This window comes from Prionailurus viverrinus, chromosome E1 (assembly GCF_022837055.1).
Source record: "Prionailurus viverrinus isolate Anna chromosome E1, UM_Priviv_1.0, whole genome shotgun sequence".
Classification (NCBI taxonomy): Eukaryota; Metazoa; Chordata; class Mammalia; order Carnivora; family Felidae; genus Prionailurus; species Prionailurus viverrinus.
The window spans coordinates 49,264,920-49,289,463 of NC_062574.1; the positions used below are offsets into that span (position 1 = coordinate 49,264,920).

The following is a 24,544-nucleotide window of genomic DNA, read 5'->3' on the forward strand; positions in this document are numbered from 1 at the left end:
CCGAGGGCCGTGACTCTGCGCTGTGTTCCCGTGTAGCCTTGTAGCGGCTCTCCACGCTGGGTAGGAATCTTTGCTTAACTGCCTTGGGGGTACCTGGGTGGCTCAGTCAGTTACGTGTGCAACCCTTGATTTCAGCTCGGGTCACGATCTCACGGTTGGAGACTTCAAGCCCCACGTTGGGCTCTGCGTTAACAGCACAGAGCTCGCTTCGGATTGATTCTCTGTCTCCCCCTCTCTCGGCTCCTGCCTTCCTGTCCCTCTCCCTCTCCCTCCTCCTCCCTCTCTCAAAAATAAAGAAAGAAAAACTTAAAAAAAGAATCCTCCCCAAAGGTTCTGATTCGGGCTAGGGTGGAACCCAGGAATTTGCGTTTTTGATCGGTGCCCTCGGGGGTGCTGACAGCGAGGCTCCTGAGCAGAGGGACGCAGGCCTGGGGCCGGGCTGTATGAGCAGCAGTCTTATGCAGGCCGTGCCCTTACCGCCTAACACACTGCCTTCTGGAAGCATGGCGTTTGACACGTGGGCTGAATGAACAGCCACGGAACCACTAGTGCGCTCAGGACAACTGGCCGTGGCCCCAGAGAAGTGGCCCCGTTTTTAGTGCCTCTTCTCAGAGCGCCCTTCTGCATACCATTTGGTTTAAGAGGGACTTTACACTAATGCCATCTTTCTTTATGTTGAACAGGGAGAAAGAACAAGAAACACAAAAAGAGGAACGTTTGATGGAAGAAAAGAAAAAGAAAAAGCAGGAAGAAAAGAAAAAGAAGGAAGGTGCTCAGAAAAAGGTTTGGCCAGAACTACCACCCCATTGACTATAATCACCACGTGCCTCATTTGCCCCGTCACAGCCATTGTGTTACAGAGTTTCGTTTGATGACCTCCAAAAAGCAATACGCCACCTCTTTGATTAGCAAAAAATAGGTGTCATACTAGCGAAAGGGACATGGGGTGACAGCCACAGAGTATCTGTCTTCAGGGGCTAGAAGTGGCAGAGCGGCGTTTGAAAGGAGTCTGGTTTTCGTTGCTGCCACTAGAGAATGTCCGCGCTCCTCGCTCATGGCGCCCCGTCCAGGGCAGTCGTGTCTGAGAAGTGAGGAAAGGGCCGCGTAACTGATTTGGTTAGGGAAGCTAGAAGTCAGTTTCGCAGATTTGGCCAGGGTTCTTCTATAAATCCTGTTAGTAAATGCTAAGAATTGAAAGTCCTACTGTAAATCTTTCGGTCGCACTTGAATTTTATGGCATTTAACACACCAAGTTATGCCATTTGTTGTTCTTGCCTAGTTTAATGTATCTTGTGATTTAAACTGAATCCTTTTTGGTCTGTATTAAAATACAGAGCTCGGGTGAGCTTCCAGATAGGTGGTGGTTTTGGTCTTGAGATCACTGTTGGCATGTGAAAGCATGTAGGCAATTACACATTTTTCTCATTAATAAATTTTAACAAATCACCCGGGCAAAAACTCATTTTTAAAATTTACAGTATTAAAGTCTGTGTATAAACTTTCATAGATGTGCACACTCTACACGTTATTATTCCTAAAGAGTTTCTGATTTTTTCTTTTTCAGGCTGCTGATCAAAAAACCAAAGGTAAGTTTATTTTATTTGCGGGCGGTACATTTTACTGCAGCAGCAGACTTTTCATGATGAGGGTGACTCTCGTTTTAATTGGTGGTCAGAAACAAAGACTCTAGCCCTTTGAATCTCTGGAATCTTCTTTTGTTATTCACTGTGAAATTCTTCACTTATCACTGTTTTTCCATCTGTATTTCATTGGCATTTGTTTGACCTAAAAATGCTTAAAGAACGTTGTATTCGCTTTCTAAGAAATGCTTTTTCATTTTCCTTTGGTTTGCTTTCCACCAAACAAGGACTAAGCTGACAATGTTGATCCGGTTTGAATAAGACTGAAAGATACTGAAATTTTTGAAGCTTCCACTTTCTCTTTGCTGACTCTCTATAATAAAAAGAGATCTATTCTTTTCTTATTCCCTCTTTGCTTACTGATACAGAAAAGATTTCTTTATTATTTTGAGTCCAGACTTTGCTTATGACTGCCTTGTGGGTGTTGCAAACACACGTAGTTCCCTCAGGAACCTGGGCATCCCTGGGATTTGCTGGAAAGGGAGCGAAGCGGCAGCCACGCCGCGAGCTTCACTCCGTGCTTACTCTGGTCGGGGACAGTCCGGTGGCGCGTGCGCGTGCGGGATCTGCGCACACCAGCTCTGTAATTTGGGGCCGGCGACCTCACTTGTCAACCTCGAGCACCTCCTGTTTAAAATGAGAAAGCTGGTTAAAAAAAAAGAAAAAAAAGAAAAAAAAAGAAACTTGATGAGATGAGATAAAATATCCAAAAGTCTAAACTGCCTTGGCTGCCTAGAGCAATCAGCTATCACAACATCAATTTTAAAAAGTGAGTCTGAAAAAAATCAAACAAAATGCTGTTAAGATGAGCTTATTTATTTTAACATTTCTTAAATAATGTCTCCACACCAGGTAAAGATAATAGGCATTAGAAATGCAGATTTAGAAATGTAAATGTGCGTTTTGGACAAATGCCAAATTTGAAAACAATAAAAAAATAATAACAATAGTTTTAAAATAAATAAATAGATAGATAGATAGATAGATAGATAGATAAATAAAATGAGAAAGCTGGTGAGCGCATGGTTCCCACCTTGTAAAGCTGCTTGTGCAGATCCAGTGAGACCATGTAGGGAACGGGCTCAGGGCCCGGCATACAGTTGGTGCTCAGTAAGGGTTAGCTGTAATGAATGGTTACGATGTTACAGTTTCTGTTGGACCGTCACGTGTGCACAGTCACACACGCGAGCACACGCAAGCATGTACACACGCTGTAAACACTTGGCGGGGTGCCGTTTCGGGTGGTACCACTGTTAAGACCCTACTTTTGTTTGGCGTCTTAGTTTCCAAAGCAAAATCTGTGTGTATGACTTCATTTGAACTGCATGCCTGAGCAGAGCAAGTGTTAGTTTACCGTGAAGAAACAGGCTCATGGCGCGAGTTAAGTGGCCCGCACTTGGCCAGCAGTTCGTGGACAGAGCAGACCGGAGAGGGCCTGGGCTTCCGACCCCCGTGCAGCGGGCCTCCGAGTCCCTGCACCAGGGTCGCAGTACGCCTGGGACTTCCTATCGAGTCAATACTGAGCGGCAGCCTGGTTCTCAAAAAGGACATTTTTCTCTACTCTGAGAAGCAGTGGGAGTTTATATCACACTTTTCCAGAAGGTCCAAGGGGTTGTGGTGCATAGTTGTATTGGCAGTGACCATCTTGAATAAGAAACAGTGGTTTCTTTTTTTTTTTTTTTTTTTTTTTTAACGTTTTTTTTTATTTATTTTTGAGACAGAGAGAGACAGAGCATGAATGGGGGAGGGGCAGAGAGAGAGGAGACACAGAATCAGAAACAGGCTCCAGGCTCCGAGCCATCAGCCCAGAGCCCGATGCGGGGCTCGAACTCCCGGACCGCGAGATCGTGACCTGGCTGAAGTCGGACGCCTAACCGACTGCGCCACCCAGGCGCCCCAAGAAACAGTGGTTTCTTAACACTCACCTCTTGCAACTACAGGATCGTTGTTCTGAATCCCCCCACCTCCCCCCTTTTTTTTCTTTTTTAAAACATTCTGGGAAGCTTTTATAACCCGATTCAATCTCGGCTGTATTCTGTTGTCATCGTTGTCTCTTCAGATAGTAACAAACCGCTTTTGGTTGTGCAGTGATCGTGAGTTACGTGGTCCTGCCACACTACACGGAGTTATCATTTCCCGTTACTGTTCTGATGAGTATTGCCATTGCATACTCCAAACTCTGCTGGTATTTTATGTTCTCCTTTTCTCTCCTCTAAATTACTGCTCCTTTGGGTCCAATTTGTCATCAGCTGTACTAACTATAACTAGCCTCAGCACACATAATAGTAATGGTTATTAATGTCTTCTAAACAACGAAAAAAGGCGTTTTAAATTATAAATAATCTAACAGTGCTGTTAGGTAATTCATTAATGCATATGAGCAGTATCAAGGTTTACATTTTTCTCAGGTGCTCCCCTATTACTGGTTCAAATTGAAATTAACTGCCTGCAGGAAGGTGGTTCTGAATCTCTGACTGGCCGTGCGTGTTGGGCACCACAGGCTGGGCCTGCCCTTTCCCTGATGAGCACTCCCCTCGGCCCCTGTCTCTCAAAGAACTGCACTCAGCACGTGGAAAACCTTCGTGTGAGCCTGCTCACAAGCAAAATTGTTTTTTGTAAATTCTGTGAAACGCTCTCTTTGCATTATTGGTGACTAGAGGGAGAGGGAGAGGAACACGGTGACTTGTTACGCCTCGGTGAGACTCGGGGTGCTCTCGTAGCTGGGGGCTGGCAGTCAGACATGACCCTGTCGTGACATACCACCAACCTATGTATTGTATTTCTGCCATCTGAGCACCTGACGCTTTTTAACGGGTTTTGCTTCGGTAATCAGTGATCTGTTTTCTTTATTTTGGGCGCTGCTCTTAATTTGGGCACAGATAACAATAGCTTTCTATGTGATGTGATGACTTTGTGAGCCCAAATTGTCTATTACTGTGTTCTGGGTCTTTTATGAATTTAATTTTTTTAGGATTAATTATAACATCCATAAATGTGAAGTAATTTAATTTATTGGTTTTGGCCAGATTTCCTAAAGTTCATAAAATAGGTAAGTTTTCATACAAGAAGCTCAGTTAATTATATCATGTATGAAAGCGAGTATCTTGATGACCCAATATGTCTCAAACTCCATATGATTAATGCTTTATGGTTTTGAGTCATATACTGTAATAAATTCACACATTATGATTAGTCTCCTAATCTTGCTTCAAAGGATGGACTATAATTTAAGTTTTGCGATCAGGTATTCAACTTTGCCATGCATTCAATTTGTAATGCTAATTTTACGAAAATCTTTATGAGCTTTTGTTAACGTAAATCAGTTGAAACCGTATGCTCTCGGCAGCCTTATGCGGAGTGACAGAGGTTTTGGGGGGTCGCAGATGATTCGCACTGTGCTGTAGTCCTGTTAAGGCTCGTTCTCAACGTGTGTTTCTCTCAGTACGAATGCAGGTGAGAAGTGAAGCTGGAAGCGCGCCTTCCCAGGCTCGTAGTCGGGTGTAGATACGGACGAGTGGAAGTGAGAACCCAGCCTCTGCACCTCACCAGTTAGCTGGCCCTCCTCTTCGGCGGCGCTGGCCGATTGCGGTTCACTCGGTCCTGAGCTATTTGCTCAGCACAATACTCAGCGGTTTGTTTTTATCAGGCGTCACGTCCGTGTGTTCCTGAATTACACGGTGTGGTGAAATTGGCCAGGTTCCCTGAGTTCACGTGTATTCACGTTCACATCCACGTAACCAAAGCAGATATTATTTTGAGTGTATGAGCTACTCTTAGAAGCGGTAGCTAAAAGTCTAGTTAGCGTGCTCGGCATAGTATGGTTTATAAAATATGGCGTTTTGTTTGCCTGTCTACAAAATTAATAAAATCTTAGGGGGTGAGGGATCCTTAGAGACTCTCCAGTTCCTTCATTGATTAGGAAATGAGGTTCAGAGAGGTTAAGCACTTAGTCTATGTCTGGACAGCTGTAATTAGGGGCAGAACACTAGAACCTCATCTTCCGGCTGCCAGTTATATATATATATATCGTACTGTCCTGTGAGGGACACATCAACATCGTATATCCATGGTCAGTGTAATCGCTCATTTTAGGAAGTAACTTAGGGTCTTGTCAAGTGAGGCTGAAAGAAATTCCTAAGGGATTCAGTTTGTGAGGGATCTTTATGGGATGGTATCTTACAGGATTTTAAATATTAGGTATCTCTCTTTAGCCATGTTACCGTGTTTAAGGTAATTGTTTAATTTTTCTGTTAAATCCCTGGAGAAGGAAGATATAATAAATGCATTCCTATTTTTTCCATGGGAATGAAAGAAAGTGTATTAAGGTGTGGTACTTTTCCCCTAATACGTAGGCAGCTTAAAAGGATAGAAATCATCGGGGGGAAGACAGCTAAGCGGGTACATGCGTAGAAGGTCCCCCTCAGACTTAGAAGGAAGGGAATATCCGCCGGTGGCTGGGAAGCCGCACTCTGCTTCTGTTGCAGGCCCTTTGACAACATCTCCTTGCAGGCCCTTCCGATGAGTCTCCGACGAAGTGAAAGTCCACATCCCCGTTTAGCTTAAGTAAGCCAAATGTTAAACATAAAGGCAGTTCCAAGTTTAGCGAAAGTTACAGTTTATAGCTCCAAAGGAAGCTGACAATCTGCTCTCAGAGAAATCACTTAACAGATTACTTTCTTTTTTTTTTTTTTTCTTTTTTTTTAAAACAGCTTTATTGATTTAAATTGGCACACAGTAAACTGCACGTGTTTCGTAAGTTTCGGTGCGTGCGAGCCTGGAAACCATCCCCGCAATGAAACCACTCCTGAAGGTTTCCCCGGCCCTTCCTAGCCACTTCTCATGCCCTCCCCGCCTCCATCGGTCCGGAGGCAAACGTTTGCTGATTCGCTTCCCGTCACTACCGCAGGTTTTCTTTTCGAGACTCTCGTTAGGGAAACGAAATCACACCGGATTCACTCTTGGCTTCTTTCCCTCAGTAATGCTTTAGAGATTTCGTCCCTGTCGTGGATATCAGCGGTTCACTCCTCTTCATTGCTGAGCAGAGTTCCATTGTTTGGGTACATCACAGTTTTTGTCCATTTACCCGTTCGTGGGCACGTTGAGTTGTTTCTAGTTTTTAACTCCCGTGAATAAAGCCTCTACGAACTTTGATATCGAAGTCTCTGTATGGACGTTTGCTATGATTTTTTCTGTGGTCGATGGGTAGGAATAGAACGGCCGGATCTTGGAGTAGATTCGGCTTTACCCTTCGAGGAAACCGCAAAACGTTTCAAAGTGGTTACACCCCTTCCCAGTTCTACATCTTACCAACACTTGGAAAATCAGTCTCGATTTTGGTAGCCGTTCTAATAGGTGGGTGGTGATCTCTCATTGTGCCCTTGATTGGATATCTGTAAGGGCTGATGGTGTTGAATGTCATTCCTGTGCTTTTTTGCTCTCCACGTATCTTTGGCGAATTAGTCAAACATTTTGCTACCTTTTAAAAAGCTGAGCTATTTGCTCTCTTATTCCTGATTGGTTTCTAATATTAAATTGGCCTCTAGAGCTGGGCAGAGAGACTCATCATGGCAGCTTAGTTTTCTTCATGCCTCAGTCGTTACCCTTTCTTTCTACGTGTGCGGTTATTTGTAATACAGTAATTTCAGAAAATACGGTAGTTGTGATCACGTTCTATCTAGCTTTTAACACGTCTGCTAAAGACTGCATTAATAAAGGCGTGGTTAGTCACCTTTTGCTACCTAGAGTTGTCAAGTTAGTTCATTAATTAGACAGTTAACAAATATCCACCAGACAGAGATAAATCCTCTGTTCTCAAAGAGATAGGTTAGATATGTAAGCAAATGAACTCAATAAAATGTTCCGGGGGTTGTGTTTTATTTATCCCACATCTTGTTCCTGAAAGGATTTAAGTACATGTCACTTTTCATTCAATATTTATACCCCTGGAAGAAAAGATGGCCTGTTTTTAAAAATAAGTGGGAAAACTGGGGGCAAGGCAAATAGTGGTTTAGAACAAGATAAACACAGGCTGGGACTGGCCCCTCTCCCGGTTGTCCCCAAGTCAGCTGTGCACGTGACACAAGGTGGGGGGGTGCCTTATCCCAGCCATCCTGAACCCACCCATGAGGCCCCTCTCACCAGCCTGTCCTACCACGAACAGTGAGTTGAAACTAGAGAGGTGGAGGGCAGGGAGGCCCACGGGGCCCATGTTGGGACTCCAGGTGTGTGTGACCTTTTAGACCAGAGGGCGCCACTGGAGATTTTGAATCGGAGAGTGACATCATGAGGTTCACATTTTAGAAGGATCACGGAGCATGCCAGATTGAAGATGAATCCGACGGTGGCGAGAGAACTGGGGGCAGCGGGTCCATTTAGACCGCTGCCTACTTGATGACTGTGTGGCGCGGGGTGGGCAGAGAGGAAGGGTCGTGGTGCGGGGCAGACAGAGCCTGGAGACTGACCGGGCTAATCTGTTCCGGCGGATACTTCACCGAATACCTCCTGTGTGGCCGGCACTGTTCGCTGTGGGGGGAGAGATTTAAAGGCACAGATAGGCTTCCCACCCTCCCGGAGGGGAGAGTCTTACGGGGAACGGGCAGAAACCTCAGCCGCAGTGCTGTCCGTGTCGTTACTGACTGGGACGGCTGCTGTGATGGAAAGGAACGTTGTTTAATGAGAGCATAGAACAGAAGAATCGGAACCGGGCTGCGAGGGGCCGAGGCATCCTGAGTGAAGCTTGAATTGAGATCTGAAGGATGGAGAGAAGGCAGCTGGCTAGGCCGGGGAGAGCAGAGAGGGGACTCCAGGGTGCCCACAGAGAGAGGGAACGGCATTTGCAAAGGCCGGCCGGCTGGGGTGGCATTCTCCGGAACCAAACAAAGAGCTGGCACAGCAGGTGAATTGTCGGCCACGGGGGAGAGTGGCGTCACTGAGGCTAAGGTGGATGGGGACCCGGTGTGCACAGGGCACGTGGAGGTGGGATATTCCTTTTCAAAACCCATGTGCAATATGGCCGGTTTGCCTCCCCTTCCCCAGCCTTCTCCCGCTGAATGTCGGCGTAGTCTGTCTCGGACTCCCTCTTCTGGCAGGTTGTAGGATTCTGCACTTCTGGAGGATAAACATCCCAGGATCGACGCTGTTCCACAATTTGTACATTTATTACAGAAAACACACACACACACACACAGGCGCGCGCCCGCGTGCGGTCCTGCCACACGAGGCAGTAAGCATGCCCTAAGAGAATACATTTCAGACATAATTCCACTTAACCCTTCTGTGTTTCGTGAGATTTAGGATCTGCTGTTTTTCAAGAGCTAGTTCAGTTCCAGATGATTGAGTATGGAAAGAGACGAGGTCAGGCTGGAGGTGAGAGAGCCGAGAATCTCTGTGCTCAGGGGACTCTGTTCACCCTTCATGTCTGTCCAGTGTGTTGCCTCATCTGGGGACATATTCATATCCCCAGTGTTCCATATTAAAAAGGTGATAGAAAAGCCAATATATATTAATGCTGTGTTGTTTACTTGGCTTTAACATATGCTGTTATCAAATTTTTCTACTTGGATCTTCTAAATCTGCTGGCTGTTGCTTAAAAGAGGTTGGAAATATTTGCCTGTATGTTCATTTCTTGAGAGTAGAAGAATCCAAGGACCAAAACAAAGTAATCTTCTAATAAAACGATTCTTACTGTTAGCAGTCATTATTAAAGCAAATTTACTTTAACACTCATATTATCCAGTCTGGTGTACTAAGAGTAGCATTTAATTTAATTTCATGCTTTTTTAGAGAGGTAACTGTAATACATTAGAATAGAAAATATCTCTAAACGGCATTCTCTCATTAGCAACAGGCACTAAGATAATGTAGTTAGTAGTTAATGAGTTTGTGCTCATTTTGAGTTGAGCTCCCCAAGTTGCCATGGTGACGGATCGGCCAGAAGCCGTCAACAGAACACACAGAAGGCCAGGGCTTGGTACCCCGCCGGGGCTGCCAATAAACACAGCAGATGGACCCTCCTGCACGTAGCGTCTTCCCCTCGCCTCTTGTTCTAAGGAACTTCTTGCTGCCGCGTTTGCTGCTGTGTAGGTTGCAGAAGAGATCGTAATAATGAAAATCTTCCTTGGAATCACAGGTTCTTTTAGGGCTGGAAAATAGTTCTCTTTTATATAGATTTCAGTAAATGTAAATTAAAATTTTTAAGAGCTCTACATCTTTGAGTATGGATTCTGAAATAGCTAGAATTAATGCATGATTTTTGAGTATTTTTCTTTTGCCATTATGTGGTATCTGTATGGAAGAGAAATTCTATGCTTTATCATGCAAAAAACTTGTATGTCTTGACTTCTTTTTTTTTTTTTTTTTTTTTTTTTTTCTAATTTTTTTAATGTTTATTTTTGAGACAGAGCACACACATGCAAGCAAGCAGGGGAGGAGCAGAGAGAGAGGGAGACAGAGAATTCAAAGCAGGCTCCAGGCTCCGAGCTGTCAACCCAGAGCCTGACACGGGCCTCGAACCCACAGACCGTGAGTTCATGACCTGAGCCGAAGTCAGACGCTTATCCGACTGAGCCACCCAGGCGCCCTTATTTCTTCTAAGATGCCACCAGTTCTGGAACATCATTGATCTGATAATATCTTCCATACGGGTGCAGTTGGAGGGCTAATGAAACTATATTAAATTTATACACTCATTGTAAGGTGCATCCAAATTTCAGAAGTAAGGTATGTTAACATGTCCCTCTAGCTTGGCGTTTATCTATAAAAGGTTACTTTCCATGCTCACCTGCCAGTGTGCTTTAGGGTGATTGCGGTAGCCCATGAGACTCTAACGGAGGGCGTGTGTAAGGAGGTCCCATTTCAGTAAATGCCGTTATAAGGAGACCACTGTGGAATATCTAGGTCATGACCACATACCATGACGTTGTCAAGGTGAGAGAGTTGCATATACTACTTGCTAAAAACAAAAATCAGGTCTTTTTTTTCTTTCTTTTTTTTTTTTTTTAATGTGCATTTATAGAGGGAGACAATCTAAAGCAGGCTGCAGGCTCTGAGCCGTCAGCACAGAGCCCAGTGCAGGGCTCGAACCCATGAACCGAGAGATTGTGACCTGAGTCAAAATCGGATGCTCAACCGACTGAGCCACCCAGTCACCCCCGCCAAAATCTGGTCTTAATCAGAGTTCAGTGAAGTGTATAGAAACCACTCTAGCTGTTTTTAAGTACAAGATGCTTGTAAAATCATTGTGAGGGAAGGGAGAGGGGCGCCCCCCTAGGCTGGGCCTCCAGAACAGATTCCCCACAGAGTCATCCCAGAGAGCTGCTCCCTGGGAGAGTCAGGAGGCCTCACCGGCACTGGCACCGTGTCGCCACTGCAGCCCAGGGATCGGGAAGCCGCCATCAACACTATCGCTTCCCTGCCTGAGGGGTCGTGATTGGGAACTAGGACCCTGCACAGCAACAAACGTCCACCGTCCTCAGGGCTGTGCTTATGGCTGGAGCTGGTGCAGCAGGCAGAGAGCAGCCAGGTCACTGGCTGCCGGATCGCACGGGCACATGCATCTGACGGGCCTGATCCACAACTGAGGCCTCCTTGCAGCCATGAGCCAGACCCCTGTGAGTCCTGCTGCCGGTGCGCGTGTTGGAGAAGGGGGGCAGGCAGAGACGGCTTTGACGACCGCCCGGTACCGTTCTTTAAAATGATGGGATGGGTGACTGTTGATTAACTTCTGTGTGGTGTTCGACACTTTCCAGACGGTGGAGATGTGAGACCCAAATGAAGTGGGAAGTTTAGGGCCAGGCTAGAGATCTGACCCTGCAGTCAGGAGTACAGATGTCAGTACCTGTGCTAACTTACCATGGTCATTTCCGTCAGAGTCTCTGTCTACCTTCCTCCCTTCTTTCGTTCATTAATTGCAGTTCACGTCACGTGACTTTGAGTTTTTGTTCATCAGCCTAAAGTCCTTCCCATTGCTTCCTCGAGGAGGAAGAGGAGTGAGGATTGTTAAGACTGACCAGGACTGGGGCGCGTGGGTGGCTCAGTCAAGCGTCCGGCTTCGGCTCAGGTCATGATCTCACGGTCCGTGGGTTTGAGCCCCGCGTCGGGCTCTGTGCTGACAGCTCAGAGCCTGGAGCCTGCTTCGGATGCTGTGTCTCCCCCTCTCTCTGCCCCTCCCCCGCTCATGCTCTGTCTCTCTCTCTCTCTCTCTCTGTCAAAAATAAACAAACATTAAAAAAATAAAAAATAAAAAAGACTGACCAGGACTGCTGACCAGAACTTCAGTCAGGCTCCTGAACCTTCTGGAAGCCCCATCCGCGAACTTCCTTGTCAAATCCAGTTTTAGCAAGAACCCTGCAGAGTCAGTTTCGCAGAACCACCCTCCGCTTCCCAGATACCTGACTGGGTTCCCCATCTTCCACCGGCCCCTGGGTGACGCCTGACCCCCCGGCCTGCCTCCGGCCAGAATCCTGCTGGGTCGGATCAGCCAGAAGCCCCCTGCCCCGTGATGTATTGTCCTCGTAGCGATTTTCCACCCGCTGCACTCGGGTATGAGCCCTGTCTGTCTCCCCCACTGCACATCCCCTCACATGGTCCCTACGCCCGCACAACGGTCCTGAGTGGAGTCTGCCTCAGTGTCCTTAAGTGTCACGTGGCATGTTTTTTGTTTAACATAATAAACACAGTGCACTTATTATATGCTAGACGTTGTTCTGAACAGTTCTTTACCTATAGTAACATTCACCCTTCAGAGAACCCTCTCGAGAAGGTGCTCTGTTTTATCCTCCACTTACCCCCACTTCGCAGATGGCACAACCGAGTGACACAGAGGTTAAGTAACTTACCCAGGGTCACCCGCCGGTAAAGGGGCAGAGCTGAAGTTTAAACCCCAAGTCCATACTCGTAGCCACTACACTGTATCTCTGGAGAGGTGCGTGGGAATGGTAAATCCCAAATTGCTCGTGGTGAGAATCTCTTCAGGGTATACATCCAGGGAGGGGAAGATGGGGCTTTGGTGGAATCGGTGACATTTGATTTCTTAAACTGGAGATTGGATACATGAAGGTTTGTTGATTATTCAGTCTTTGTGCTTTTTTGTCCATCTGATATTTCCAAATTTTTTTAAATAATTTATTTTTGAGAGAGGGAGAGAGAAAGTGTGTGTGTAAGTGGGGGAGGGGCAGAGAGAGAGAGGGGGAGACAGAGTCTGAAGCAGGTTCCAGGCTCTGAGCTGTCAGCACAGAGCCGGACGCGTTTTTAAAGAAAAGAAGGTCTTGGTAGTATGACTTGCAGTCAGGTGGGAACGCCTCGGTGCCCTGGGTGCCCTGTGCTCTCATGCTCCCGGTTCTGTTGAGCCCCTGGTGAGGAGCGGAAGGTGGACGGCGCTGGGAACCTAACCTCCCAAGGGGGGCCCCGCAGAATTCCTAGAGTGGAGCAAGGAGGGGGTTGCTGCCGTGGGCACTGGCTGCTGTATTGTCTCCCTTGCCTGTGAAGGCGACGTCGGCCAAGCAGACAGGATCCTGTGGCTCCGGAGCCTGCACAGACAGGGTCTTGATCAAGGTCACCTGCTTGTGGAGTTTAACTAGCAGTGAAAGAGTGTATCGAGACCCCGTGAACTTGTAACCGAAGGAGCCTTTCCCTGGAGAACTTCTCCCTGGAACTGGAGGCTGCAGCCGGAACAGGAACACCGCGGAGCAGCCTTCCGTCAGGCCGCCCCACGTGCTCTCCCAGCCATCGGTGGATGGATTCCAGACCCCTTGCAAAGCCTGCGCCTGCCTCTCCAGCCTCAGGCCCAGAAGCCCTCCCTTCGGGCAACGAGCTCCAGTCACCCTGGCCTTGTGTCCGTCCTTGAGAGCACAGAAGCTCCCTCTCCGGTCAGGACCTTTCCCTGCGCCGTGCCGGCCGGTAGGTGTGAGCCCGCAGACCCCACAGCCCCCGCGGACCCCACAGCCACACACCGGCTCAGGCGCACACGTTTTACCCGGCCACCAGTTTCCCAGGCCCGGCCTGATTGTCACTGCCTCACAGGAGTTAGATCCTCTGTCCCACTGTTACTCGTATCGGGCTTCCCACGACTTGTGTATCTGTGGAATCGTTACAATCTCTTACTAAATTATAAACTACAAGGACGGGAACTGTGTGTATTTTCCACGGTATACCCAGTATACTCATTAAATTGTCCCAAGTAAATGAATATGGAGAGGGTACGTGAGGGTAAGACACAGTCTGTGGGGTAAAAAGAATGCTGGGCAGAGAAAGTGAACTGTGATTTGACCCCTTACTCCCCGCAGCACCTGCCCCCTGCTGCCGTGCATCTCACAGTGTAGCGTTTTCTGTCCTTGTCTTCTTGCCCTGCCACGGTGTCCGCTCGACGGGTGGGAGTCTGCCCTTTCTCTTCTCCGGCGTTCCCCCGGTGCCTGGAACAGTGGCTGGCTCTGGAAGGACTTACCAGCACGTGTGAGTGAAAGGTCGGCCAGTGTCTCCGTGACCTGCAAGCCCCGCGTCACACACCGAGAGGGAGCTGGGTGGTGTCCGGGTTTGAAGAGTATTGCAGAAGTTTGAACAGCCCTCCTGTCCCGAAGGGTCGGCCTGAACTCCCCACCCATACTGCAGCTGGCTGTCTTGGGAAAGAAGTAGCGGGAACTTAGAACCCGTTTGGACCCCCTTGTGACAGTGCCCTCTGAAAACTGCCACTGAAAGCAAAAAACTGTTTCTTGGAAAGAAAGTTGTTCTGAAGAAGCCCAACTTTCTGAGAGGATGGTTTCCTATCTGCCTTTTCCCCAGCAGGTGTCGCCGTCATTTAAAAGAAAAGGGGAAAGTTTATTAGGGCGAGGAAAGCTCAGGGAGAGAGTTCGGACAGACCAAAATTACTTGGCTGCTGTCTTCATGTTCTCTAAATCAGTGACTTGTCGACAGTCCCTAAATCAGGCTAAGATTCCCATCGCCTGGCTGGGTTCTGCTGCTGTATTGGAACAGTGATGTGTGGGGTAGACTCGTCCGTGAGCCTCTGTCATCGAGGGATAACCTTAGAGGCAGGTGAGTTTGAGAAGAGCAGTGTCGTGATACCCTACCCACTCTCTGGGTGGCGAGAGATGGAGAAGTTCGTATCTGAAGAGGGTGGATGGCTGGTCAGAAAATGACCGTTTGATTCATCGATATCATAAGAACAGATCCAAAGGGGAAATAGTCCGTATTCAGATATGTTAGAATTGCTGTTTTATATTCAAAAATAGTTACCGATTGGTAGCATTCGTTCTTTGTACTTGTTCGAAACCAGGGACCGACGGCATTCGCTTATTACATCACACTGCTTCGTTTCTGCAGCATGAATTCCTTTTCCTGGAAGTATTTTGAAGAAAAATAGCCCCAAATTTGTCCTTTGATCTTTCCGGAAAGATACTAACAGTGTAGTTAGTGGCAGAGCTGTGGCTGGCTGTCAGAGATTAGAATTCTCCTCTCGAGGATGCTGGTGTCATCTTGGTTATTAGCTCACCTGGGCCCTGGGGGTCTGTGCGGGTGAGGGTGAACACGGTGACTTCTCAGGTTCCTGTCAGCTTGGGTTCTTTGCTCCTGAGCCCTTGCCAGTTGTCTCCATCAGGTTTCTTTGTTTTATTTTTTTCATATTTATATATCTTTTTCAACTTTTTTTTTTTTTTTTTTTTTACTTTTGGGACAGAGAGAGACAGAGCATGAACGGGGGAGGGGCAGAGAGAGAGGGAGACACAGAATCGGAAACAGGCTCCAGGCTCCGAGCCATCAGCCCAGAGCCCGACGCGGGGCTCGAACTCCCGGACCGCGAGATCGTGACCTGGCTGAAGTCGGACGCTTCACCGACTGCGCCACCCAGGCGCCCCCATATTTATATATCTTGAGAGAGAGACTGGGGGAGGGGCAGAGGGAGAGAGAGAGAGTCCCAAGCAGGCTCCACACTGTCAGCGTAGAGCCTCACGTGAGGTTCGAACCACAACCCGTAAGATCATGACGGGAGCCGAAATCAAGAGTCGGGTGCTTAACTGACCGAGCCACCTAGGCGCCCCTCCATCAGGTTTTGAGTTCAGGTACGTTTTCTTCCATTTCCATCCTTTGAAGAGGCTGGATGACAGACAGAAGTACTGTAACAATTCAGCAATGCTGTGCATGACTCTGTGCTCATCCTAAGTGTGCTCTTATTTTTTTTTTTTTTTTTACGTTTATTTATTTTTTTGAGAGACGTAGAGCGAGCACAGGTTGGGGAGGGGGCAGAGAGAGAGGAAGACACAGAATCCAAAGCAGCTCCAGGCTCTGAGCCATCAGCATAGAGCCCGACGCGGGGCTCGAACCCATAGACCGCGAGACCGTGACCTGGGCAGAAGTCGGACGCTTAACCAACTGAGCCCCCCAGGCGCCCCCTAAGTGTGCTCTTCATCCCCTTCACCTATTTCTCCCCAACCCCCCCACCCTCATCCCCTCTGGGAGCCACCGGTTTGCTCTCTGTATTTAAGAGTCTCTTTGTCTCTGATTGTTTTGTTTCTTAAATTCCACATATGAGTGAAATCATACGGTGTTTGTCTTTCTCTGGCTTCTTTCATTTAGCATTATACCCCTGGATCCACCCGTGTTGTCACAGACAGTAAGATCTCATTGTGTTCTGTGGCCGAGTGCTATTCCTCTGCGTGTGTGTGTGCGCGTGTATTCGTACCACATCATCTTTACCCATTCGCTTACCAGTGGACCCTGGGGCTGCTTCCGAATCTTGGCTGTTGTAAATCACGCTGCAGTCGGCGCAGGGTTCGCGTATCTTTTCAAGTTAATGTTTTCTTTTCTTTGGGCAGATGCCCAGTGGAATTAGCGGATCCTAGGGTGGTTCTGGTTCTGTCTTTCATTTTTCGAGGATGCCCCGTACTCTTTTCCACAGTGGTTGCACAGCTCGCATTGTCACCATCGATGCACGAGGGGTCCCAGTAGGCTTTGTTTTTTAGAGCAGTTTTGGGTTTATGGAAAGACTGAGCAGAAAGTACAGAGAGTTCCCGTAATGCTCCCTCCGCCCACCCCAGCACATCCTCAGTTTCTGCTGTGAGGAACGTCCGCCTCGGTGTGGGGCGTTCGTTGTAGTCGGTGAGCCAGCGTCGATGCGTTACTGGCGACTGAAGTCCGCAGTTTCCATTTGAGTGTTGGACGCTTCGAGTGGAATTAGGCAAGTGCATAATGTCACGTGTCCACGATGACTGTGTCATCCTGTTCCCTGCCCTGCAAGTCCCCTGTGCTCCGCCTCCTCGTCCCTCCCGCCCTCCTCAGGCCCTTGTCGCCCACAGATATTTTACTGTCGCCATAGTTCTGCCTTTTGCAGAATGTCACCTAGTAGGCATCCTATAGTGCGAAGCCTTTTCAGACCGGCTTCTTTTACTTGGCAATTTGTGTGTATGATTCTCTTCAAGGTTTGGTAACTCATTTCTTTTTCTTTTTTTTTTTTTAAGTTTATTTCTTTTGAGAAAAAGAGAGCTTGCGCATGAGAGTGTGAGCGGGGAGGGGCAGAGGGAGGGAGGGAGGGAGGGAGAGAGAGAGAGAGAAAATCCCAAGCAGGCTCCCATGTTGTCACTGCAGAACCCTACGTCTCATCCCAAGAACCAGGAGACCGTGGAGACCATGACCTAAGCAGAAATCAAGAGGCAAACTCTTAACTGACTGAGACAACCAGGGACCCCATAGCTCATTTCCTTTAAATGCTAATTTTCCATTGTGTGGTTGTACCAGTTCCCTCATCCATCACCTGTTGAAGGACATCTGGGTTGCTTCCCCTTTGGGGCAATTAGGAATAAAACTGCTCTGAACGCTCCTGTGAATGTTTGTGTAGATAGAAGTTTTCCTCCTCTCGTTGGGGTAAATACTTAGGAACTTCTGCTATTTTCATTGGCTAAAGGCCCATGTCAGAAAAAAATACGTGTGAAGGCCCCTATGTTTAAAAATCAACCTATAATAGGTTTTATAGGTTTCTTTTCAAAAAAGGAAAGACAGAATGGATATTCATCTCCTGCGCCTTTGTGAATAATCTTCAGATCTAAATAATTATAAAAACATTCCATGTCTGTACCAAGGCCAGGGAACTAACTAGGAGCAAAGAGGGGCCGGGCATCAGTAGAGACATTCAGTGGACTCTGAAGCAACAGTCCTCACAGAGTAAAACCTTAGAGAGTCAGCTGGTCTAAACTTTTCATTTCCATGTGGGGAAACTGAGCTCCAGGGATAGTAAACTTCTTGAGCAGGATCATACACACTCTCGGGTAGCTGGCCTGAAATCCAGGGCTTTGGCATTCCAGTTTGGCATTTTTTCCGTTGCATGGTCTTTATATTCTGAATATTCTTTATATTCTGCGATTTCTACGTTGCTTTTTAACTTCAGTGTGTGTTCAAGAAAAACAGTCAAGTCCTTTAGTGTTTGTTGAGCACTTCCTGTGTGTCAGGCACCGTGCTGACATCAGATGCGGGGAGACAGGCCCAATAGTAAGCAGTCTAGAGGCGCCTGGGCGGCTCAGTCGGCTATGCACCTGACTTGATTTTGACTCAAGTTGTGATCTCACCGTTCATGCGATCGAGCCCCACATCGGGCTCCACGCGGACGGTGCGGAAGCCTGCTTGGGATTCTCTCTCTCTCTCTCTCTCTCTCTCTCTCTCTCTCTCTGCCCCTCCCCTCTCTAAATACATGTATGTATATGTACATACTTATTTACTTAAAGAAAAAGAAACAGACAAGCTCTTGTAGTGTCCAGACGAGTCCTCCAGGCTCTGGTCAGGGCAATAGGAACGGAAACAGGCAGATGAGCTTGATGGGCACTTAGAAGGAACATTTAAGATAAACTATGAATGTCAAGGTTTGGTGGTTGGCTCACGGTAGGTTGGGGTGGATTAAGGGAAGAACCAAGGGCGGAGCCCAGGTTTCCAGCACAGAGCCACAGGCCAAGAGCGTGATTGCAAAACTCCGAAGAAAAGTGAGTGAGGAAGCTGATGAATACCGGGAGCATGCTGAGTTTGAAGTGCCTGTAAGACCGCCAGGTGTAGATCTCTGGAAGTCACAGGGGGCTCGGATGGTGAGCACAGGGCTGATGGGTGCACACGGGATGACCCACGATGAGTGTCTGAGCAGAGAGAGTCTGCAACAAAACCTTAAGGAAGGGCAGAAGAAGAAGCCCCCAGAGGGGAGCGGGAAGGAGTGGCCCGAGAGGCCAGCAGGAATCCAAGCGAGGACTTTGAGAGCCATGGAGGCCGAGGAGGAGGGTGTCTTCGGATGGCCAAAGCGACCATCGCTGCAGAAGACAATGGAGAGGTGGAGAAGACAGCTCAGAACGTGGCATTGGATGTTAGCATCAAGGAAGTGCTGAATGATTGTCATTTCCGCAAAGTAGAGGGCAAGAGGGGCTGGGGAAGGGCCAGCGGTGGGTGAGGAGGCAGCACGAGGAGGCTCCGACAGGCCCTCCGAGAAGTTTGGACAGAAGGGGAGGCAACAAGTGGGGAGGTGGGATTGGGGCCGAGGAGGGTGGTGGTGGTCGCCGTCTTTGACAGTGGTGGAGATTTGGGACGAGGAGGAGTTCGTTGCAGAGAGCGGCCACACACACAATCCCTGGGCAACTTAGAAGTTGCACATGTGCTTTCCTCCACTCTCCACACAAACCCAAGTGGCTAGATCTCTTCTCTTGCGTACTTGTATTTACAAAACAAAGAATCAACCAGAGGCTCACTCTTAAGCTTCGGGCCTTTGTGTTTGCTCTGGAGGGTGTCGGGGCTTAAGACCCAAAGCACACGAAGTCCCCGAGATGGGATCGCCGCCGGAGGGCAGCATCTTGCAGTTGTCTCTCCAAAACCATTCGTTGTGGGATGCGCCAGTATTCACGTACCAAGAAGGAAAAAACACTGCCAGTTGACTGACCTGTCATCCACAGTAAGACACATCCCAGTGTAAATGCTTTTCACATCTGAAGACATTTAAGTCTTAAAATTGGTGAAATCAGTATTTGCCTCAGGTGGGAGCATCAGAAGCCTGAGACGGAGAACAGTGTGATGCTCGTGTGTTTGTAGGGGCAGAAACTTGAAGGTTTTGCCTCACGGCTTTTATTTCTTCTGGAAAGTAAAGTCCGACCTCATCATCCGCTCCAGAGTGCAAGGTCTTTGAGTGAGTCATTGACAGCAGTGGGGCCAGGCAGACCCAGGAAATTGTAGGACGGCCGGGAGCACTGAGGGTGTCCTCAGTTAGAGATGTAAACTCATAATGACACCAGACTACCTGGCTGTGATCTGAGTCAGGAGTGGAGAGTGGACAGTGGCTTCATCTAGGATTAAGGGTTTGCTGGGCAGCACGACCGAAAAACAGTGGACCGAGGCCTTGTGGACGCAGACGGTGCAGACGGCACAGGGCGCCGGGCGCACCCGTGGGAAGCCCCCCCCCCCCCCCCGGTGTGGGTGGTGTAAAGGCCGACAGGAACGGCTTGTGTTCCCCGCAGTGTGGACCGGGCATCTTTTCATACTGTTACTCACACGCTTAAGATATACACCAAACTAGGTATAAACGCGTTTTGCACAAAGACATTTACAAATTAAGTAGAAAAAAAAAATTTTTTTTTTTTTTTCAAATAACAAGGTAAATGTAATGTCTCGGATATTAGCGTTTCAGGTTCAAGAGGGGAATGACTTTTGAGGCTCAGATTCTTTGCATTTGATGCGTCTGTGCTCCCTTAGGAGTGCAGGTGACTACGCAGATCTCCTTTGCATTTGGCCTGCTGGTTACTGTCAGGGTCACCACTCCGCTCTGCTCTCCCGCTCCTTGTTTCTGTTGAAATTACTGTGGAGCTTCTGTTTGTGCAACACCCAGATGGCATTTTGGCTTCCACTTAATTCAAATGCATCATTCGCACGTTAGTCCACTTGCATTCTTTTCAAGTAAATCTTTAATGGAGTGCAGTCAGTGCTATTGATAGCTCCACCAATGCTTTAATTATTCGGATAACGCAGGATGCGTGGGGGTGGGGGTGGGGGGTGGTCATCAGAATTAAAACAAAAATCCCTTAATTTTGAAAAAAACGCCAAGAGCAGTGGTTCTCAAAGAGTGGCCCCGGGACCACCAGCATCAGATCAGAGTTGCGCGGAACCTTGCCAGAAATGCAAAGTCTCCCCTCCTCGCTCCACCCTGCTGAGTTCCCTGGAAGGGGTGTGGGGGGCAGGCCTGGGGCCTTCATCGGCCCTGCGTGGAGTCTGACGCAGCCGAGGTGTGAGCCGCTGCTCCGGCCTAACGGGATCGCCCACGTCCCAGACGAGGCACCCGGGGCCCAAAGCCTGCTGCTCCGAATTCCGGTTAGTCTGTAAGAAAACCGGGTCTCGCGCCTGACACCCTGGACTTCAGTCCAGTTCCGTTTCCCGGGCGCGACGTCGACCCTTTCCTTCTCGGTTTTTGCTTTGTCTTCCTTGGTTTGGGTTGGGGCTTCAGGAGGGCTACTAAAGTTCTGGGTTCTTTCCGTTTTGTCCCTTGCAGTGCCAGAACCTCCCAAGACCTGCTCGAGCCAGCCCCAGCCTGCCGGTACCGCCGCCAGCGTTTGCACCAGCGCCCTGCCGAGCGGCGGCAATGGCAAACGTGCGTCCGCCAGCAGCCAGCAGCCGGCTGCGCCCCGTTACCTGCCTCGCGAGGTGCCTCCACGCTTCCGCCAGCAAGAACAGAAGCAGCTGTTAAAGAGAGGCCAGCCGTTGCCTGCCGGGGCTCTGGCCAGCGTGAGCCCGACCCAGGGTGCTGGGCCCGCAGGCGTAAGCCCTCCTCCCCTCCCTGGAGCCGGAGCGCAGCAGCACCCCAGTAAGCTCCAAGCAGGTAAAATACTCAGAGGGAGGCATTCCTTTCACCTGACCACGGTGCGCCATTTCAGCCTTGCCGCCCGCTCGTCAGAGAGACGTAGTTTGGCCACCGTTCACGGTGTACGTGTAACAGCGTGAGCCAGCCAGCTAGCCAGATGCGTTTGTATCGGACCTTAAAGTTGGGTTCTGTTTTCGCCTTCTTCTCCATATGGTTCCTCATATGTCTTGAGATGGCATTAGCTCCGTCAGCCGAGTTCGTTTCTCCCCAGAAGCCACAGGTCTGCACGTGAGTCCTCGTGAGTCTGTGACGGCAGGTGCGGAGAAGGCCGCGGGGAGGGTCCCTCAGTAACCCTTCCTGCCCGGCCACCAGGCTGCCCGGGGGTGGGCCCGCTCTGTCGGGGGTGAGGCTCTCGAACTCGTTCAGACGCTTTGAGCCAAAGCTGTCAGACCTCGGGCTCGGCCCCCGCGGCGTCCAGGGTCCCGCTCCTTGCCGGCGTCCTCGCCTGCGGTTGGACACCGGCTTTCTCTTGGCTCCGAGAGCAAGCGCCGCTCGTCCGCTGGCTCTCCGGCCTTCAGACCGCTGACAGCTCTCCTCGCCTCCCTCTCCTCGTCCCGCCTTCTTGACCTTACTGGTGGACTCAGACTTGAAACACTCGTTTACTGACGTTTTAGAAATTTTTGGAAGAGAGCAAAGTACATGTGCCCAACGGCCACACTTCTCGTTATTTTCTTGAATCTTTCCGCTTCCGATGATTTAACGGTTGGCACTCGTTCTAGCATGGAAACCATATTTGCTGATGGCAGTGAAATTCACGTCTGTAATTAGAGAAGCGAGGAGGCTTCTTGTGCTAGATTGGAATTTAAAAGAAACATGTCACAAGTTAGACTAATGTTTTCTTTCGTGTGCTGCCTTTTAACACGGAGAATAATTCCAACATGGCTTAAAAGGATCTCTAGGAGTATTTCACAAAACTCTGACTTTGTGATACATTTGAAACAAGTCTTTTTAGACCACTTTGCCACGTCCCTTCAAATAGTCCCGACTCTTACCTGCTAAATTCCCGGGAGAGGGGATGTAGGTCAGTGATTGTCAGCAAAAAGCAAGGAGGAAAAGGAATGATCGAATATAGTCATTGGCCAGGAATATAGTCCCGTCTGCTTCGCCGCAAGCAATTATATAATCGAGCACCGTTCTTTCTACGCTGAAGGGTGGTCCTCTGGACAGTCTTAACACACACAGGGAGCGTGTGGCTGTCCCTAAACAGCTCGGTGTATCAGCTGAAGATGCTTAGTTTGAGAACCTGGACAAGAAGCGTAACACCTGCTGTCTTCAGGGCTTGTCCTGTTGTCACGGGATTCGTTGGAAGTATTGCGTCCGGGTACTCTTCAAATGCCGTTGGTGCAGAAGCTGCCGCTGGTATCTCCTTGGCTTATTTGCCTCTGCAAATACCCTTCTCCAGAAAGCTGTTTCCAGTTTATTATGCTTTCGAAAAAAAGAGAAGACTCAATAAATCCGCATTTTCTGTAAAACCGCTCAGAACATGGAATCAGTCTGTACTCTGTCAGTAAGCTAAGAAAGGGCAGCCTTATGGCTCCTGAGCAGAGGTCTTCCTTTTACACCGAGCGCGTCTCTTTCCCGCCAGTTGCTGGTCCTGTAGCCAGACGAACCTTTCTGACTGGTTCGGGTCCCCTCAAAACCTGTCCTGCTTCCCCAGCTCCTGCTGCACAGGGTCTGGCTTTCCCGGGCTGCCACAGCCCTTCCCGTCTTGTCCAGTCCGTGCTGCCCCTCCTAGTCCGCGTGGCCGCTTCCCACCCTAACCAGCCCTGCGTCCGCCAGATCGCCTCTCGTCTCTTCCCTCCTTCCTGCCTGCCTGCCTGCCCAGGCCGCGGCCGCCCCGCCCCCACGAAGCCCCTTCCCTCCTCCACTCTCTCTGTTCCTCGTCTGCACGCACAGCCTCCCCTTCTGGCACACGGTGCAGCCCACATTGTTTGCTGGCTAACTGTAAGAGTCTCACCTCTCTATCAAATTGAAAGTACCCTCTAAAGAAACCTTCTTGAACATCTGGGTGGCTCAGTCGGTAAAGTGTCCGACTTCAGCTCAAGTCATGATCCCACGGTTCATGAGTTTGAGCCCCACATTGGGCTCTGCACTGACCACACAGAGCCCGCTTGGGATTCTCTCTCTCTCTCTCTCTGTCTCTGTCTCTCTCTCTCTCTCTCTTTCTCAAAATATATAAACTTAAAACAATTTTTCTTTTTAAAAGAAAGCTTCTCACTTTCCCTTGGATGGAAAGAGCTCTGCACCAGGGGGAAGGCCTGGCAGCTGTCATGGGTCACACCCCCAGCTAGGACTTCATTCCCCCCTAAAATCAGAAGTCTGAGGCTCTCGGGACCTCTAGTTGCTAAGGTCCCTTCCCTTTAACCTCTGACTCAAACACTGGCTCCAGAGCGCTTGCTTGATTTTGTCAGCAGAGGCACCGCTGGCACCGTGCCCCGTGTTGCTCAGGCACCAGCACAGGGATTGGCCAGGAAGCAGCAGCAGCACGGTCAGGACACAGGCTTGCAGGCCCCGGGCCTGATAACGTTTCCAGACCTGTGACCTCCTGTGTGACCTCGACCAAGCCGCTTCCACTGCCTATTCGAGCCCTCACCTGTGACATGGGGGGACCCCTCCTTCACAGGACTCTGAGGGTGAGATATTTGCTTCACGTGCGGCACAGGGCCTTGTATACAGTAAGTGCTCCATAAGTGCAGCAAATATGTGTCCATCTTTGAAACGCTATGATGGGGCAGCAGTCGTTTTTTAAACTCGCAAAGTCTTTAAATGAGTAAATTCTGCAGCAGCACGAGAAAGCTCTCTCGTCCCTCTGTGACCTGCGTACATTTTGAAATTTTAGCCGACCTTCCTAGAGATGAAGCGTTCTATAAACTTTTCTTTTCCATGGTGCGTATTTTGCACTGAATTCATATCCAGGTGAAATCCAGAAGAGTGGCCACGTTTTCCTGGTGCATTTGAAACTTTCCTAGATACTGCTTCAAGTACAAGTTCGTGTAAGTTCTATTTTAAGTAACACGTAGATCGTCGTCGTGTTTCGTTCTGGGTAAGCAGG

The 24,544-nt window shown here is 48.9% G+C and overlaps 1 protein-coding gene across 5 annotated transcripts in view; it reads left to right on the forward strand.

Moving 5' to 3' along the window:
* The first annotated feature begins 751 nt into the window (after positions 1-751).
* TNRC6C (trinucleotide repeat containing adaptor 6C) overlaps positions 752-24,544 on the forward strand; it is a 99,092-nt gene continuing 75,299 nt past the window's right edge. For 2 of the 5 annotated variants that reach the window (XR_007147004.1, XM_047833656.1), the window contains exons 1-2: positions 9,494-9,768; positions 21,124-21,450. Coding sequence is in view for 3 of the 5 variants with exons in the window: in XM_047833656.1 (XP_047689612.1) it covers positions 9,744-9,768; positions 21,124-21,450 (352 nt within the window). In the remaining 2 variants the exon portion in view is untranslated. Of the gene's footprint in view, positions 784-1,564; positions 1,587-9,492; positions 9,769-21,123; positions 21,451-24,544 lie in introns of those variants that run through there. The other 3 variants (XM_047833661.1, XM_047833659.1, XM_047833658.1) reach the window with 3 other exon arrangements.